Source organism: Agelaius tricolor, unplaced genomic scaffold (genome assembly GCF_023055355.1).
Source record: "Agelaius tricolor isolate 1412-34295 unplaced genomic scaffold, bAgeTri1.0.p SCAF_1, whole genome shotgun sequence".
NCBI lineage: Eukaryota > Metazoa > Chordata > Aves > Passeriformes > Icteridae > Agelaius > Agelaius tricolor.
The window spans coordinates 30,539,701-30,558,249 of record NW_027269261.1 but is presented as its reverse complement, the minus strand read 5'-3'; the positions used below and the strand labels follow the sequence as shown (position 1 = coordinate 30,558,249).

The 18,549-nt window shown below is 33.9% G+C and overlaps 1 protein-coding gene across 1 annotated transcript in view; it reads left to right on the top strand.

The window, feature by feature from the left end:
• The window catches only part of DNAH8 (dynein axonemal heavy chain 8), a 114,751-nt gene that overhangs the window by 41,749 nt on the left and 54,453 nt on the right, over positions 1–18,549 (top strand). Inside the window, exons 33-51 of the mRNA XM_071428341.1 lie at positions 307–444; positions 1,660–1,900; positions 2,920–3,119; positions 3,506–3,659; positions 3,752–3,915; positions 4,061–4,163; positions 4,702–4,806; positions 5,091–5,252; positions 7,049–7,273; positions 8,215–8,387; positions 10,031–10,209; positions 11,913–12,100; positions 12,961–13,047; positions 13,148–13,255; positions 14,035–14,169; positions 14,839–15,000; positions 15,757–16,003; positions 17,327–17,568; positions 17,651–17,791. Coding sequence (XP_071284442.1) covers positions 307–444; positions 1,660–1,900; positions 2,920–3,119; positions 3,506–3,659; positions 3,752–3,915; positions 4,061–4,163; positions 4,702–4,806; positions 5,091–5,252; positions 7,049–7,273; positions 8,215–8,387; positions 10,031–10,209; positions 11,913–12,100; positions 12,961–13,047; positions 13,148–13,255; positions 14,035–14,169; positions 14,839–15,000; positions 15,757–16,003; positions 17,327–17,568; positions 17,651–17,791 — 3,154 coding nt within the window. The remainder of the gene's footprint in view (positions 1–306; positions 445–1,659; positions 1,901–2,919; positions 3,120–3,505; positions 3,660–3,751; positions 3,916–4,060; positions 4,164–4,701; positions 4,807–5,090; positions 5,253–7,048; positions 7,274–8,214; positions 8,388–10,030; positions 10,210–11,912; positions 12,101–12,960; positions 13,048–13,147; positions 13,256–14,034; positions 14,170–14,838; positions 15,001–15,756; positions 16,004–17,326; positions 17,569–17,650; positions 17,792–18,549) is intronic.

The window sequence follows — 18,549 nt, the reverse complement described above, 5'->3', positions numbered from 1 at the left end:
CACTGCAGAGCCAGCTCAGGGCATATAACCTAGGTTTCTTTTGTACTAATGGGGGTTTTGAGAACTAGGCAAAAACAAAACTTCCTCCAAATATGTTTAGTGTGGATGTTAGGTCCTTAGCACAAACCATCTGCCCTATTTTATGGATATTTTTTCATGAAGTATTCTTTTCTACATTAAAAAAAAATACTCTAATTGTCTGCCCCTATTTTTTGTATTATTATTTCCTATATCATGTATTTAAATACTGTGAGGTATCCAGAAAGCTGATTGGAATTATTGGCATAATTGCTTCTTTTTTTCCAGGAAGGAGTTAGGCTTGCTTCAGAAATTGTATGGATTATATGATACTGTAATAAGCACTATTGATGGTTACTATGACATACTTTGGACAGAGATAGATATTGAAAAAATCACTAATGAACTTACGGATTATCAAGCCAGGTATGTTTAATGTATTAATAGTAATAGATGTTAAGGGCATTAAGATTTAGGTGAGTTCAGCAAAGCCATTTATATATTTATCAAAACCTCCATGAATAAGGTTTGTTGTAAACAATAATATTATTCAAGAAGGAATGAGTTAACACCCTACTTGTAGTTAAGAAGCCTTTTACCTGTAGCTTTGATAAGTGAAGGGCATAAGATCAAAGTGTCAGTCTCATTAGCTAAACCAGCTGAAAGATTAGGAGGACTGAAACTTTGTTTGTAAAAGCTAAGTTCTTCAACAGGGATGATTAGCCCATTGATTTTAAGTTTTGCATCCAATAATAATAGGCACACAATTCTTTCACCCTCAGAGAAAGCCAGGCAGGTGTTAAACATCCAGTTTGACATTAAGCAGGGAGTTAACCAACATGAACATACTGACAACCACCCAGCACTGGCATAGCTATAAGCCACACACATGCTGTTGTATTGCTCCTGATTACTGGGAATATGAAATCATATCAGTGGGAGGTAGAGAAGTAAGTGATAAAGGATGCAAAGCCAAGGATTTATTGTTTTTTCTAATAAGGATATACTTTACCACTTGCAGTAGGGTATTCCTGTGGTAGGTCACCTTCTCAGTTCTTGGTATGTTGGCTCTTTAAAAGTCTGGTCGAAGAGGTGGATCTTTATTTAACTGTTCTCAGGGTTTTTTCCACACTAGAAATACATGGTTTTCATTAGTGAATGGTTTCAGAACCACTAACCAAAAGTGCAGGAGACAGTCATGTTTATTTCATTTTCATGTCTGTCTCCAAATTGGTATGTTAGTAAGTGCCATGTCTATTAAATTGAAGTAAATATTATATTTGTACAATGATTTAATATGTGAAATTCAACTAATTTAACCAATATTTTTCTTTGTTTTTTCTTTTCCAATAAACAGTTTCTGATAATAAATAGCAAGAGATAACTATGTTTTAACAGAAACTATAGTATTTTTATTTCCTTTATTTGCAGGGAAAATATCAATGTTTGAGACTATAAAATACTATGATTTTTAAGTAGGGCATTTGTATTAGTTTTTCCTAAACAGGTAGGCTAGTTGACATAGGAAATGTTGACCTTAATACAATCCACTTCATATCTCCTTGTTTAAACTCTTGTTTAAACAATTGTAATTTTGACCAAAGGGAAATTTACTACAGTATCACTTTAATGGAACTGCAGGTGCCGTAGACTACCTAAAGGCCTCCACCACTGGCAAGCATTTTCTGATCTCAAGAAAAGAATTGAGGATTTTATTGAGTGTTGTTCTTTGCTGGAAATGATGTCTGACAAAGCAATGAAGCAAAGACACTGGGATCGTATTTCTGAAACAACAGGGCATCCATTTGATGTAGAATCTGAGACCTTTTGCCTTCGAAACATCATGGAAGCACCAATTCTTCAAAATAAAGAAGATATTGAGGTAGGTACATATGTTTTTCCCCTCCTTGTTCCTTTTCTATTGTAAGCAAAAATAATGTGATTGGTTATAGAATGGTTACTCTCTTTAAAAATAATTACTTCATTAAAGTCCTTGACTTTCAATCAGATCACATTGGTTTAAAACAGTCTTTAAAACAGTGTTTTATTTAGAAGCTCTTATCTATGTGGGAAAATGTAGAGGTAGCAGCTGGAATCTTTAGACCCTTATTTGTAGATAATCTTTTCACATTCCTCCTGCCATTATTTTTTATGATTTTCTTAGCTCTTTTTAAGCAGGAAAAAATCCTCAAACAAGACTTTAAATGGTCATAGTCACCTAATTTTTTTACCTCTGTTGTTGCTTTATAGTTCTATAGGTAAGTCAGAAATTTTAGATGAGGACTTCATGCTTAAGAATATTTAATATTAAAACTTTTTCTAGATTATTAAGAAATAATCTTTTGATTATTCTGGATTCTTTTGAACCACACAGCTTCAAAAAAAAAACACCCCCTATAACTTGTGAAAACTCAGTGGAGTTTCCATTTTTCATATGGTAAATACATATGCAAAAACATATTATATCTATACTTGATTTATATGGAAGCATTCCAAGGTGACTAGCTTAATTTTTAATTAAGCTCTGATTTGAATAGAATGTTGGACTTGACCTTTCCAACTTAAACTTTTTTTAGATTCTGTGATTCTATAAACTGAAAAGTGATAAGAGTCAGAGTTCATCTGGTGATGACTCCAATCATTGCCCCTCCTCACTCAGCCTTGTAAAAATTATGATCCAAAAATCTTTTTTAAACAGAAATAACAAAATGTGAAGCCACAGAAAATACATATCCATCCATTTCCAAAAGTGATTTTTTCAGGTGTCCATACAAGTAATTTGAGTGAGTAACATTAGTAGTGTGATATCTGCATTTTTTAATATTCTATGTGTGGTGGTATAGTATTAGGAAATTCATTTCACAAGACTGGAGTGTCTAAAAAGGGGTTCTTTCCTTGCAGGATATATGCATATCTGCTATGAAGGAAAAGGATATAGAAGCCAAACTGTTGCAAGTAGCTGAAACCTGGGGAGCCCAGAATCTGAGCTTTGCACAGTTCAAAGGAAGAGGAGAGTTACTGCTAAAGGGGATTGAATCAGCAGAAATTATGATATTGATGGAGGACAGTTTAATGGTTCTGGATTCTCTACTGTCCAATAGGTACTTGGCATTGTTCATGTATGGCATTCTCAGAAATACACTGTGATAGTAACAATACTATTAATGAGCTCAATTAGGAGCAAATTTTAATTAAATGTTTTTTTTTTAATAAAACAAACTATTAAAAGGCCTAATGAAAAACCTCCTTATGAGAAAGACTTCAATGCATATTCAATTATGACAACTTTCATCTCAATATACTTGAATGTAATCAAGCTGCTAAAATCTTTCCAAAATGTTGTTCTTGTTCTAAGTGAAACAAGAGTTAGTTCTTTCTGGGTTTGGGTTTTTTTCACCATTTTATTTTATATAGCTTTTATATTTAGTATTTATTTTATAATAGCTTTATTTAAAATTAAATAGTTTATGCTCCTCTCCACTTTTAGATACAATACAGCATTTAAAAAGCAAATTCAGAGCTGGGTTTCTAAACTAAGCAACTCTTCACACATAATTGAAGAATGGCTGATTGTGCAGAACCTCTGGATTTATCTTGAAGCTGTTTTTGTAGCAGGAGATATTGCAAAAGAGTTACCCCAGGTAAACTTTACAATGCTTGCCTAATATTGTTTACTGAAAGCTTTCTTTGCAATAATTTTCAACAGATTATGCTTTGGTTTTTCTATATATAGGAAGCAAAGCGTTTTCAGAATATTGACAAATCATGGGTAAAAATAATGCAACGAGCTCATGAAAATGCAAATGTAGTTGCCTGCTGTGTTGGAGATGATACTATGGAGCAACTTCTCCCTTATTTACATGAACAGTTGGAAGTATGTCAGAAATCACTTACAGGGTATGATTTGTTTGATTTTTACTGCTTTACTATATTGTAAATAATTTGTATGAAGCATTAAGTGTATTTCAGTCTTACTTACACCCCTATATAGAAAAAATTACAACCTGAAATGGTTTAATAAAAATCTTGTTCAATTTTAAAGATATTTAGAGAAGAAAAGACTGCTGTTTCCAAGATTCTTTTTTATTTCTGATCCTGCACTTGTTGAAATTCTTGGACAAGCAAGTGATTCTCATACAATCCAGGTATGACCTTAATGATTTTTTTTCTACTTATAAAAAGAATTAATATGCAGAGAAGCATTTAATAAAATGGGATGCAAACATTTTCTTTTTATAAAGTTTGCTTGGTTTCTTTTTCTCAACTATAAAAAATGTGAAATGGATACCTGTAATTCAAAACAATCTTCAGAATTCAGAACACTAGAACATAGTTTGATCAAGTGATTTGCTGGTGGTTTCTTTCCCAGCTGAACAAATAAAAGGGCCCTGTGAGGCTTCCCTGCTTTGCATATTGCAAAATTCTTCCAGCTAGTCTGGATTGTTACTGAGGGTCGATTGAGATAAGCCAGTGTATCTCTGCTAGATCATCTCTGCAAACTGTAAAAATACAGTAGACAGAGATAAAATTCTACACAACCATTTCTGTAATTGTTACCCATGGAGGGCCAGAAATTCATTTGTAAGTTCAGATGAATTTTGCAGGATAACCTTATTTGAGGGGGGTTTTCTGTTTGCTAATGCTAAATATTTACATTGAATAATTCCCGAATTATCCTTACAGCCACATCTGACTTCCATATCTGACAACATAAATGAAGTAGAGTTTCACCCAAAGGATTACGATCGCATACTGGCAGTCATATCAAGAGAAGGAGAAAAAATTTCAGTAATTATCTGATTTTTTTTTCTAGAAACATTAATAGATAAATAATTTTATTATTGAACATATAAGATGCATTAAGATGAATTATGGTTAATTACAAATAAATATTTCAAGATTTTTGTTAACAAGACTAGAATATGTCCTCATGAAATAAATTGCTTGGATACGAAGTAAAATCTGTAGATATCATGAATAGGAATTTAGTAACTATGTAGTAACTCATATTCTTGAACAGGATGTTGGTAAATATGTTCAATTTTATACATTTGCTTTCATTAATTTTTCAGCTGGACACTCCAGTGCTTGCAAAAGGACCAGTAGAAATCTGGTTGAAGGCTTTATTGCAAATGCAGCAGAAGTCATTGCATGGCATAATTAGGGCAGCATTTTACCAAATTAGTGACCCAGGATATCAGTTGTTGCATTTTCTTAATCAATTCCCAGCACAGGTAAGAATACCAGATGTGTACATGTGTCTGCAGTCTGGGGTGTATCTGGGGGCATGTGGAAGGCAAAGAGCACGTGGGATTGCCTGTATGAGGAAGTTTTCATAGAGGACACAAGGGGAAGGATCTGGTCAGTAGAAGGTAATCCTAAATCACTTTGATTTTGATACTCAGTATATAGCATCATATTTTTCTTGCCATCTGCTTTAAATTTAGTTTTTTCAGTTCTCTTGGTGAATATAAAGTAGAGCTTACATTTTCTGTAATGGATTTTTAATCCCTTTCAGCTGCAAATAAAATTGCATGTGCAGATTGATTTCTCTCATAATTTAAGATTGTAGGAGCTATGGTTATTTTTCTCATAATTTTTAAGATTTACCTCATAGTTCATATAATTGTCACTATGATAACGCAGTGGTAGTACAAGGCTATGTTGAAAGATTCTAGAAACTCCTCCATCTTACTGATAACTAATAAATTTTAGCTAAAATTATTGAACTGTTTCCTATTCTGTATTAATTCTGAATCTCTAATTTGCTGTGTGGTACAGTGCTGGGTAATTTTTAATAAAAATCCTGCAGATATTAAAACTAGCTATTTTCAAAAAAATGAATACATTTAAATATTTAATAGAATTATCCTAAAACTCTATTTATTATGTAATTGGGTATTGTCTCATCAGTGTTTATTTGAAAATTTTTCCTACCTTAAACAAATAAGGACTGTTTTGTTTCATGTCAGACATTTTGATGTGGCTTTACTACTGTCTGCAAAGATCTTTTCTCACACCTTGCTAAGTTCTTATGTTCAAAAAATTGTTTGTATTGGAAGGGTTTGGCCAAGGAATTTTTACAAAGAAGAGCTGTGCTACAGAAGAGAGGAGTTGGGCAAAATACTGACAAATTAAATGTTTTCTTCAAACTGTCTTTTTCCTGGCTCAGAAACTGCTGTTATAGATAGCATGAAATAGTCACATCCTAATATAATGTTATTTATTTTTTGTTTTCCTTTGACTAATTGGTCATTCTAAAATTAATCTTTTTTAGTCTCTACCTATGATAGCTCACCATTTAAAATCATGAGGCTATCTTCTAATACACAAACTTGTAACCATGAAATCACTACAGTTATAGGGAGCCAGAAAAGTAGAAAGAGATGTTTAGTAAAACTTCTAGGGCTTGGTGCTTTGTGAATATAAAAATGTGTGTAATAAAAGAATACAGAGATTGTCTGTCATTTTTTGTTGTAGGTGTTGTAAATCAAAACCAATCTGAAATAGTAATTTATGTACAACATCCTATAACTCTTTAGATTTATTTAGAAGCAAAATAGCTTGTAGTTTAATGTGCTCTAGGCTTAACTCTGGGCATGACAGAATGTTAGAAGGCAAGCCATCCCATGTTCAGTGAAAATTCACAGCAATTTAATGTTCTTTAATTAGTTACAAATTGGCAATGGAAAATTGTCAGAAGGTCTTCTCCCCCCAGAGCCAGTTTGGGTACGTATTCCTGGAGTCCTCTAAAGGATTAGAAGGGAAACTGACTGTAGTCCTTAGTTTGAGAGTATCTCACTATGTGACAAATTTTTGTAAAATTTTTAAATCTTTCTCAGCAGGTTGTGCAGCAGAGCCCGTTAATTCAGCCAAGGTGTCCTGGTGGGATAGAGTCATGTTGGATGTAGTGATATTTTGGAACTGTCCACACATAATTTATTGTTCCTATTATAACTAAGCCTTCCGTCACACAGCTAGAGTTCAACAAATGATTAGTTTGTATATTTTTCATGTATTACTTTTTTAGGTTGGATTACTGGGAATTCAAATATTGTGGACACGTGATGGAGAAGAAGCTCTACGCAATGCTAAGGATGACAGAAAAATCATGGACGTAACCAATGCTAGATTTCTGGATATTCTGAATACCTTGATTGGCCAGACCACACTGGATCTTTCCAAGTTTGAGAGAGTGAAATTTGAAACACTTATTACCATTCACGTGCATCAGCGTGATATTTTTGATGACTTGGTATAGATTTTGATTTCTGACAACTAAATGCATTTTCTATCATAATGCTCTTTCTTATATGTGGTAGCTACAGTTACATGTGTATGCATGTGTAAGAGATGTCCATAATCTCATCACAGTAAAAATAATATAATTTTGCTTAAAATAGAATAAAATTAGTTCTGTCAGCTAAATATTTTTGCCAAATGTTTACACTTTTCCTAGAACATTTAAATTTTCCATGTCTTCCTATAGAGTTTTTTTTTGGTAGACAAAACAAAGTATTTCCTTTCTTTGAAAAGAAGTTTTACTACTCTTAATTGCATAATTTAAAAAGTTGAGACTGCTGAGGGTGCTGTAACTGTAACATAATTTCCTCATGACTTTACAGAATCTCAGTTGGCACACGGCTGCACCTTCCTAAGGAGACTACATAGAACTCAAACAAAAAAAAGACCTACTAAAATAGTTGCAATCCTACACTTGAACTTTTGAGACTGTGCTAAATTGTTACTGTTCCTTCATTATTTGGGGAAAGGCATCCTTCAGTACTGTCCCTCACATATTTCCAGAGGCTGTTTAGATTATACAGCATTTGCTTCTCTGCCTCATCACATCCTTGCCTCATCACACCCTTTGTTGCAATGTGTTTGGAGGATTTAGCAGTGTGCTATTTGCATTTCTCCCTTGGAAAGTGACTGCCCTACTAAAGCAGGTTCAGATTTATTTGATAACACAGATGTTGGGATGATTTGGTTAAGTGGTCAGGAGGTTTTTTAATATCAGTTTAGCATACATCTGAACATGTTATATCATGTTTATTGTATATAAGTTTACTTACACAGGAACTTTAATCTGAGTAATCACTCGTTATTCACATAAAAATAAGCATTTTATCACAGTTGGTAAAGTCAGTAAGTATGGGTGCTCGGTTATAACACATATTTTTACTTTCTTTTAAGGTAAAAATGAACATCAAATCACCAACTGATTTTGAGTGGTTAAAGCAGTCAAGATTCTACTATAAAGAGGATTATGATCAAGTCATCGTAGCAATCACAGATGTTGATTTTGTTTACCAAAATGAATTTCTGGGTTGCACTGATCGTCTGGTTATAACACCTCTTACAGACAGGTTAGAAAAGCAACTATAGATAAGGAATACTTTTAATATCTATAGTGTTTATTTAATATTTATCTCTAAAGAGATACAATCTGAGTTAAGTCCTGTGTGGGCTGAAAGCATTCTCATACATTTGCTTAATATACTCTTTTAGAAAAAGTAGAGTCTCACTACTGTGTACACTTACTAATTCCTTTATCACTGCCTTTATCACAGTTTAAAAAGAACATTTAATAACAGAAATTCATTGTTTTAAGGTTATATAGTAGCATATAGTTTAGCAGAATACTGAAGAGAAGGTTAGGTCAAATACTTCAAATTTTGTAATAAGAGATTCTGTAAAGATTCTCTGGCATCTTTGAAAATCTAAGAAAAAGCTGTGTGCACTCACCTTCCTTCTTCTGTAGCCAAGTAAGTAAATGGTCATTTTGTTTCAAATGTGGCTTCACAAAGAACTGTATTTCCTTTTTCCTTTTGGGAATATCTTTGCTTCCTTCCTTGTCCAAATTATTTCTCCTTTTGATCCTTTCTTGAGATATCACTTTAAACCACATGAGAAAATAGAAGACCAAGAGATACTTCACTTGCAAAAAGATCCCCTCAAGAAATAAAAACAACTTCCAACTTACAATAATTTACTTTGATATCTGTGTGGTATATGTGCTTGTATGACTTTTTTAATACCTTTATTTCTCCAGAAGAGGTAGAGCTGCTATCGTGACAATATAGAAAGTTCAGTAGGTTTCTGCAGTAAACTTTATTGCCCTCAGCAACTGAGTATTTTTTATGTAAAATTGTTAAACTCTACCCCAAAATTGATTGAAGTAGAATGGCAGAGAGAAACCCTTCCTGACACTTCAGAGCTCCTTATTGTATAGAAAGCAAGAAAGTTCCTGAAGTGCAAGTTGGGCGTAATAAATTACAGTGATTCAAACTAAAATGAGGAACCAGTTAGTTATAAAACTCTATTCAATATGGATTAATACCAGAAATACTTCATTTAGAATTTGTCCAAACTATGTTGATTTGATAGTGAAGATACCGCATTGTTTAATTCCTTTAGCATTACTCATTCACATCTAAGTAAAAATGTAATCTAGACTTCTTAAAACTTTAAAAAAAAAGGGGTAAAGCTTAGGGTTCTTTTCTATTTCTTCTACAAATAGAATTGTAACTATATCTTACACATAGCGTGGGAAGGGGCCACGCATATGTCCTTATTCTTTCACACTTGAGGATTTAGTCAAAGGTAGCATAATTAAATGTATATGGGTTAGTATGCTGCAAAATATGATGGCATAGCAGAATGCAACAGCAGAATGTGCACTTTATAGCTGCCAGAAAAGTTAATGAGAAATATCTTTATGGGATGTACATTGATTTTTTTAGCTTGTTAACACCAGGGTTTGTTTCTTTTCTTATTTGTTTGATTTGTTGGGTTCTTTTATTTTATAAGTAGTGTTTAAATGTTGTATTTTGTGCCTTTTACCTTTCTGAACTTCTTGCATGGAAATCCATAGGATTGCTTTATAAAGAAGTAGCATTTCAACATAGGGGCTGTGAAATCTATTGCATAACTTGATCTTTATTTTATATATATATGCATTTATATCTTGAATATAATTTAATAGATTAACATCAATTTATATTTTTAGGTGCTATATAACTTTAGCGCAAGCTTTGGGAATGAACATGGGAGGAGCTCCAGCAGGACCAGCTGGAACTGGTAAAACAGAAACAACGAAAGACATGGGAAAGGCTCTGGGAAAATACGTAGTAGTCTTTAACTGCTCTGATCAAATGGACTTCAGAGGTTTGGGCAGGATTTTTAAAGGTAAGATTTCTTCCTGTAGGATAGAAGAGACTTCCACAGGTCATTAGCAGGTGCAGGTAGAGCAGGGTGCTCACTCAGTACCTTTTTTGTGTTGGGTTTTGGCTGTCTCCAGGGATGGATGCTCTGCAACACCTCTGCTTAAGTGCTTTGATCATTGTCATCACATTTTTTTGTACTTCCTCTGGCTTGGAATCTTCCACGTTGAAACACGTGTCCATTGTCTTCTCTTCTTCCTCTGCACCTCTGAAACAAGCCTGACTCCAACTTCTCAGTGCCTCCTATTATCTAGCTGTCAACAGCAATAGGCTTTCTCTTCAGGCCCAACAAATACTGTTCTCAGCCTCTCCCACTGTGTCCTGTCCTCCCTCCAGCCACTGACACGATCACAGCAACCCCTGGGTGTGCTCATGCGAATATATCCCTGTCTCTCCCCTACTGGGAAACCCCAAAGTGAGCATGACACTCCAGCTGCTACCTCTCAAGTGCTGAGCAGAGGTGAACACTGATATGCCTCGCCCTGCAGGCCAGGCTCTTGCCCAGTATGCAGCTGGCTTCCCTTGCTACAAGGGCATAGACCTGATTCATGCTTAATTGGTTGTGAAATGGACCAGCAGCTCGTTTTCTGCAGAACTGCTTTGCAATGCAGTCAGCACAGAGCTTGTACTGCTGCACGGGGTCATTCTGGTCTAAGGGACTTAACTTCATGGGATTTCTGTCAGCTCATTTTTCAGAGTAATGGTATTGTATGTATTGGGAAGCAAGAGGCATAAAAGTGGCTAAAGCTGTGGGTTTATAAACATATTGCCCATTTGAAAGTCATTAAAATTTTAGAAAATCTTTGAGTGACAAAATCCATGACAGAATGTCTTTAAAGTGATTTAGTCTTAGCTGTGCAACACAAATAAACCCTGAATGACTGGCATAAATTATTCACAATTAATTAACAAGCTTTTAGCATGCATGAAAGAAAAACATGGCTTGCTGGTACTTTAATATCATATGGGAAAAAATGCTGTTAGAAACTTTCTTGTAAAACATTGTGAAAGGAAAAACAATTCTCTTAGGTGCTACTACATACATGTTACTTTTCCAAACAGAAATTAGGCAACTGTGAAAATAATCCTGTACAAAAAGTACTCTTCTTATTAATATAGTACTTCTAGATTTCTCTTTTAATTTCTTTTTCTTTCTCTGGGTTTCTCTCTTTCTTTCATAGACATATCCACACTTTGAATGTTGTTAATGTGTTGTACTATTATGAGAAATTTATTTAGTGGGGACTTAAAATGGTAAAATCAAAACAGTGACTTTTTTGGTGACATTTAGGACTAATGTTTTGTAGCTCTAAGTCAATTATTTTTAATATTTTAGGCTAACAGTAGAGCTTTTTGCAAATAATTGAATGGTACTCAACAATAAAAGCCTACATTCACAGAATGATATATAAAAAATATTTACCAAATACCCAAAATTATCAAAATATTTTTTCAGACTATGGCTCACTTTTAAGCATTGTGTATAAATCTACTAATATTAATTCAGACAGATATGGAAACAGGTGGATTGGAGGAAGATGGGTCTTGACCACAGGGCAATAAGTAAAACTAGTGTGATTTAATTACTTGCAGGAAAAGTCATTTAGTTCAGATATTCAAATATGCATGAAGGACAAGAGATAATATTTTTTTCTTTCTCTGTTTTAGGTCTTGCACAGTCTGGATCTTGGGGATGTTTTGATGAATTCAATCGAATTGAGTTACCTGTCTTGTCTGTAGCAGCACAACAAATCTATATTATTTTAACAGCAAGAAAAGAAAAAAAAAAGCAGTTCATTTTTTCTGATGGGGACTGTGTGGATTTAAATCCAGAGTTTGGAATTTTCCTAACTATGGTGAGTGTAGTAATAATTTCAAGGAAGTGGCAAATTATACTACATAGAGGTTAAGTGATACAGTGAAAAGAACTGGTCTTATTCATAAAATAATGTTACAATAGAATTAGATTAAAGTGCACAATACATAAATAATACTATTATTCATGAATAGCCTGCCTTCATTTTGACTTTAATATTTTCATTTTGACTTTAACATTATGGGAAGTGTTCCTAATTATGTCCCTTCATTGCTGTATTGCTACTCACTGTGCAGACTAGAAGTTTGACCAAACTTGCAGAATTTTCTCTGCTCACTGAGAGGACTGAAGCACTAATACACTTTACTATTGTATCTTTAATAATGCTAATAATAATGCATTAATAATTCCTGAATGTTTTAATAATATTAATGTATTAGTAGTTTAATAGTATTAATATTTTAACAGTATTAATGAGAAAGATACTGTAGGGAGCAGGGAGAAAAAGAACATTCACTTAAAGAAGGAGATATAAGAAATATGTTTTTCAGGGACACAGGTCTTGACTAAAGGGTACCTACATGGATATATAAAAATTCTTCAATCTCCCGTAATATTAACTTTCAGAGTATGCTGTCTTGTTGCCATAGGATTCTTGAGACTTCATAGCACTATTTCCTGTAATCTCATGGGCAGGAAATTTTAAAGTGTATGTTTCCTAATGCCAAGGCAGATGGCAATCCAAGATTACTTTATGGGAGATTAAAATTACGGTAATTGATAGGCAAGACTTCTAACTCTGAACTGCTCTAAGTATTTATACATGCATTTATTTTTATTGAACAATAAAAAGGAGGCTATTTTGCAAATAATAATGATGCATTATGTTTTCTTATTTAGAATCCTGGATATGCTGGACGTCAAGAACTACCAGAAAATCTCAAAGTACAGTTTAGAAGTGTTGCAATGATGGTTCCAGATAGACAGGTATAATTCTCGACTGAACTGAAAGGGAAAAATGTGTTTTAATTTCCTGACCTGTCTCCAGGAGAACCTAATGGAATTTCTACAAATATTTGTATTTCAGATAATTATAAGGGTTAAACTTGCAAGTTATGGATTCATTGATAATGTGGTCTTGGCTAAGAAATTCTTTGTTCTTTATAAACTTTGTGAGGAGCAGCTCACTAAGCAGGTAATGTTATGTATTCTTTTTTCCTTGTATTTACATCATAAAACCTCCTACTTTTTGGGTTATGCAAATTGTTTCTGAAACATCACTTTCATGCCTTTTACAAAATATTGAAGTACTTTAAATGTAATTTTAAAAAATACCTCTTTAAAATTTCTGAATAAATTACTACATTAATTCATTGATATGTAGTTGTATATGCACCTTTTTTGTTAAAAATGATGCTTTTTAGTTAATTGCAAGTGCATGAAGTTCTCTGCCTAAACATGTCAGCCAGACAGAAAATATCCCAGTCATGTAATTTTTCTGTAAGAATTATCTAGGGCTAGGCTAAGTAGTTGGAAATTAGAAACTGGAAACCACAGTCTAGTTTGATTGAAGTTGTTCATGTCCCTATAGCATTGCCTTGATCTGAAATCTGTGCTTTAAGATGCCTTAGTTGAAAAGACATGACTCAGAATGGAACTATTAGTTTTTTAGAATCCTGTTATTCAGAGCTATAATTTTTTTTATATGGCATGATATATGGTTTCATCAATTAAATTTAAATTAGGAAAGAAAAAGCTTATAGCATACACACATCTTCCTGAAAACAACTTCATTATCCTTCATTTATTTGAACAGAATAATTCCTAAACCGCAGCAACAATTCCTATTTTAGCTACCTTTTCCAGGCAGGACAACTGCACTTTATAAGTAAATATGCAAGTAAAGCTTGATATATTAATGAAATAAAGCTAGAGAATTTGTTACTGATACATAAGCCTTCTTCCACTCTCTAGGTCCATTATGACTTTGGTCTGAGGAATATCCTTTCAGTACTGAGGACTCTTGGAGCTCAAAAGAGAGCCAGGCCAAATGAAGGTGAATTGAGTATTGTCATGAGAGGGTTAAGAGATATGAATCTTTCTAAGCTGGTAAGAATCTACTTTAATATTTTTATTACTTTAATCTACTTTAATAAGCACCATGTAGAGGAAAGCCTAATAGATGTTTCATGGGTTTTGTATGAGATCAGAAAAAAATCTCAAACGTTCTTCACTTTAAAAAATGAAGCATGATAACCTTCATGTTATCATTAAACAGCATAGAGAATTTATTAGACTTGTAGAGAGCGTTCATTATGCAAAGGTTCAAATAGATTAATATTAAGGCTTACCTCTGCATGTGACTTTCAGTGTCCTGGCTTGTGCACAAACTGACCACTGTACCATAGGTAAATTGAATAATGAGTATCCACTAAATCAGACTTCTAAAGATTTCTTTCCAGATAGGATGTTCTTTCCAATATATGCTGCAAGTGGTTTACAAATCAATTTTATAAATTGACTCCAGCATCTACTCAGTGGGAAATTTCCTTCAATTCTGAATTTCTCTTCTGCATGGCTTGTGGATGACATTTTCAAAATGCTGCTTTTTGTAGCAAGCTCTCCTGTTAGCTGTCTGTAAACATCTAGATGCTTTTTTAGCATCTGTATCTAGATGCTTTTTTACTGCTTTTTCTTTTAAAACAGAGAGTAATTTTGCTTTGGAAATGTTCTTTGAATAACCATCCTTGAAACATTTAATGACATTTTTTGTTTCAGATAGATGAAGATGAGCCTTTGTTTCTGAGTCTTATCAATGATCTCTTCCCGGGGTTGCAGTTGGACAGCAGTACCTATGATGAGCTTCAGGCTGCAGTAGCTCATCAGGTTGAAGAGGCAGGATTGGTTAACCACCCACCATGGAACCTTAAGCTTGTTCAGGTAAAACTTTTTTTTCTAAAGCATTCTTCACAATCAGGAGTCAGAACAATGTGTTTGTGGCTAGACCACTGTCTTACCCAAGAGCCTGCACATGGCATATGGGAAAAACTGAAGGTTGTGTGTGCACCATGCTGAGGAAGACCAGTTCCAAGGGACTTGCACTGTGGTGCCTGTAGATCTTCATCCTGGACTGATACAAGCTTTTATTCAGCTTGCAGAGGAAGAAACAGTGTATGTTTCATCTTACAAGATTTTGGCACCCTGGAGGATTACCACTGTTTTGTGCCATTCAGTTCATTCATACTTGTATAGGCAGACTGACACTTCCACTTCCACAGTTCTGGAGGAAGTGCAGTCCCTCTGTTTCATATACATAGGTATTTCAGACTGTAGTAATTACTCATACTTCTGTAGTATTTATGTTTTACTACTATTAATTTTTTCTTTTAAATAATACAGAAAACCCTTTTTCAAATCTTGTAAAACTGTTTTCAGCTGCTTAAAAAATTTTCGGTAAGATTTAGTTCTGTGAACCATTTATAGTGTACTTGCTTAGTGCTAAAAAGATTAGGAACTGAAGATATGTACTCTTCCACAAAACATTAAAATTCAGCAAATGCATGCTAAATTAAATCCTGAGCATATAACTTGTATGTCTTAATCACTACTAAGTGCAAGCAAATATCTTTCTAAAGCATATATTTGTTTTTATTTTGATTTTTAAATTGAAATATTTTATTTTGATGCTGTTAATAGTTGTATGAAACTAATCTAGTACGTCATGGGTTGATGATGCTTGGACCTAGTGGGTCTGGAAAAACGACAGTCATAACTATATTAATGAGAGCACTCACAGAATGCGGCCATCCTCACAAGGAAATGCGCATGAACCCCAAAGCTATTACTGCTCCTCAAATGTTTGGAAAACTAGATGCTGCAACTAATGACTGGACAGATGGAATCTTTTCTACTCTGTGGAGGAAAACACTGAAAACCAAAAAGGGTATGTAAATACTTCTCATTTGATATCATTACAATGTATCTTGAATGATATATTGAAAAAAGTATATTGAATTCACGCATGTTCCTCTTGAGGAAAACCGTAGAGAACATAGGAGATGAGATGAGATGACACCTCTTAAGAAGGGAGGTATAAAGATTTAATATTTCAGTATATCTACATTTAAAAAAAAAGATCATTTTCTTGCCACTTCACTTCTACAATGTAGATGTGTTAGCTGGAAGCTGATAAATCATAAATTATATTAACTTGTTCTAATGGCACTATCTTTATAATAATGTTATTGTCATGGTTTACATGCATTGATTGCCCGTATTTATATTCCAGTATTTTAGGATTGGCATACTGAAATTCCTTTTTACAGTGTTTCATTTGTATCTGAAAAAATATATATATTAAAGAAAGGGAATTCTTCTAGGGAACCTTCCTAAAAAGATGTTAATTTTAGAAGACAGTTGAATTTCTTACATTGGAAATGCATATGTTTTCTCTGTTAGAAAATTTATATATTCCAAATAAAGCTGGAATTCTAAAATTTAATTGCTAAAACATAGGTACTTACATCTATGTTTATATTTCGAAGTATAAGAAAAACAACCCGATTTTAAGAACAGAGGAGTGTTCATAGTTTTCATTAACTTGAGAGGGATCTGTGAACATTCAATGTCTCTTGTTTAGTTGCTCAAAGAACCCTTACTTTAGCAACAAAACACTAAATTCCCTGACATCCCTGTGCTGCTGGAGTAGGGTTGGGGCAGGAGGAGGATGGTGGAAGAGTTAGATTAGGTTGTAAAGAAAGAGGTTGCATCTGTAGAAAGAAGATGGAGTGGTGTAAAAGTGTTCCAGGTGTTTGTCTTTGCTTCTCATCATCCAAATTTATGTTAATTTGCAACAAAATAATGTTTTCCAAGTTGAGTCTGTTTTGCCCATGACAGCTGTCAAGTGATCTTCCGGTCTTTATCTGAACCCACAAACATTTTCTCTGTATTCTCTCCCTATGTCCTGTTGAGAGAGGGTAGAGAAAGAGACTAGCACAGTTTCTATCTGGTAGCTAGCCAAGGTAACAAATATTCAACACTATAAAGGTATAATTGCACCCTCATTTGCTACCAATCTTTTCAAAAATGTTTCCTTAACTAAGTATGCAATTTATTCAGTAAGGAGCATCCATATTACAATAAATTAAATTACAATAAATAAAATAAAAATTTGGATGACATTTAAGTTCCAAACCATCTTTTGTACACTTATTTTCTTGATTTTTCAGAGATGTGATACGAACGATCTCTCTTTTGATTTTTCCAGGTGAAAATGTGTTTCTGGTTTTAGATGGTCCTGTAGATGCAATCTGGATTGAGAATTTAAATTCAGTTTTGGATGATAACAAGACCCTCACTCTTGCAAATGGAGATCGAATTCCTATGTCTCCTTCCTGTAAACTGCTATTTGAGGTCCACAACATCGAGAATGCCTCTCCAGCAACAGTTTCTCGAATGGGTATGGTCTTCATCAGTTCTTCTGTCCTCAGCTGGCGACCAATATTGCAGGTAACACAACTATTGCTGGCAGCTCCTTATTATACCTTGCTATACCTTTTATACAGAACATTATTGTGCATGTTTTTTTCAGGCATGGCTGAAAAAACGTACTGCTCAGGAAGCTGAACTTTTGCAAAGTTTGTATGACAGAATCTTTGAACCAGCCTATACATATATGAAACTGAACCTTAACCCCAAAATGGAGCTTCTGGAATGTAACTACATTATGCAGGTAAAAGAGATACTGTATGAGTCTGTGTGAATTGACTGACAATAGTGAAAGTGCAGGAATAGCAAGGAGAACATTTGATAGGCATAAAATTTAATCTAAAAATATTGCTGCCTGAAAAAGAAAAGCTCAAAATCAATATTTGTTTCTTGGGCAAATATTGAAGAAGAAGTGTGAAGATGTGCAGAAGAACACATTTTTCTTCTCTCTACTACTTCATACCTAGGCTACTCTTCTAATGACTGGAATTTGCAGGCTTCAGTAAATTTCCAGAAGCATATATTTAATAAGGTAGTGAATTCATTTTGTTTCTTTTAATACCAAAACATTATCATAAGGGTCGCTGTATCTCTACTGGCAGTGTCAGCAGAAAGAGAAGAATAATTCTATTTATCTTTTTATCTTCAGATGTAATAGGTGTTATTCTGTCCCTCAGGTCTTTCAAGATCAATGTAGTCATTTTTGCCTCTTCTTTCCTATCAGTTGGAATTCTACCTTGAATGGAGTCCAAACTATATCAGTGATTTATTAATAATATAAACATGTGTTTGACAGATTTTGCAAGACTGTCAGTCCTGTACTGCACATCTCCAGCCGATTTGTTTATGAGTCTGTTGTCATCTGCAGTTTCTAAGTTTCCAGACTTTCCATTTGTCCATGAATCTCCCTTTTATTTTGACACACTCATAAAAAATTCAGTGGTGCCCTTGAAGAAGAGTCTAGACAAGATAATGTTTTGGATAGCCCTCCAGTTTAATGTC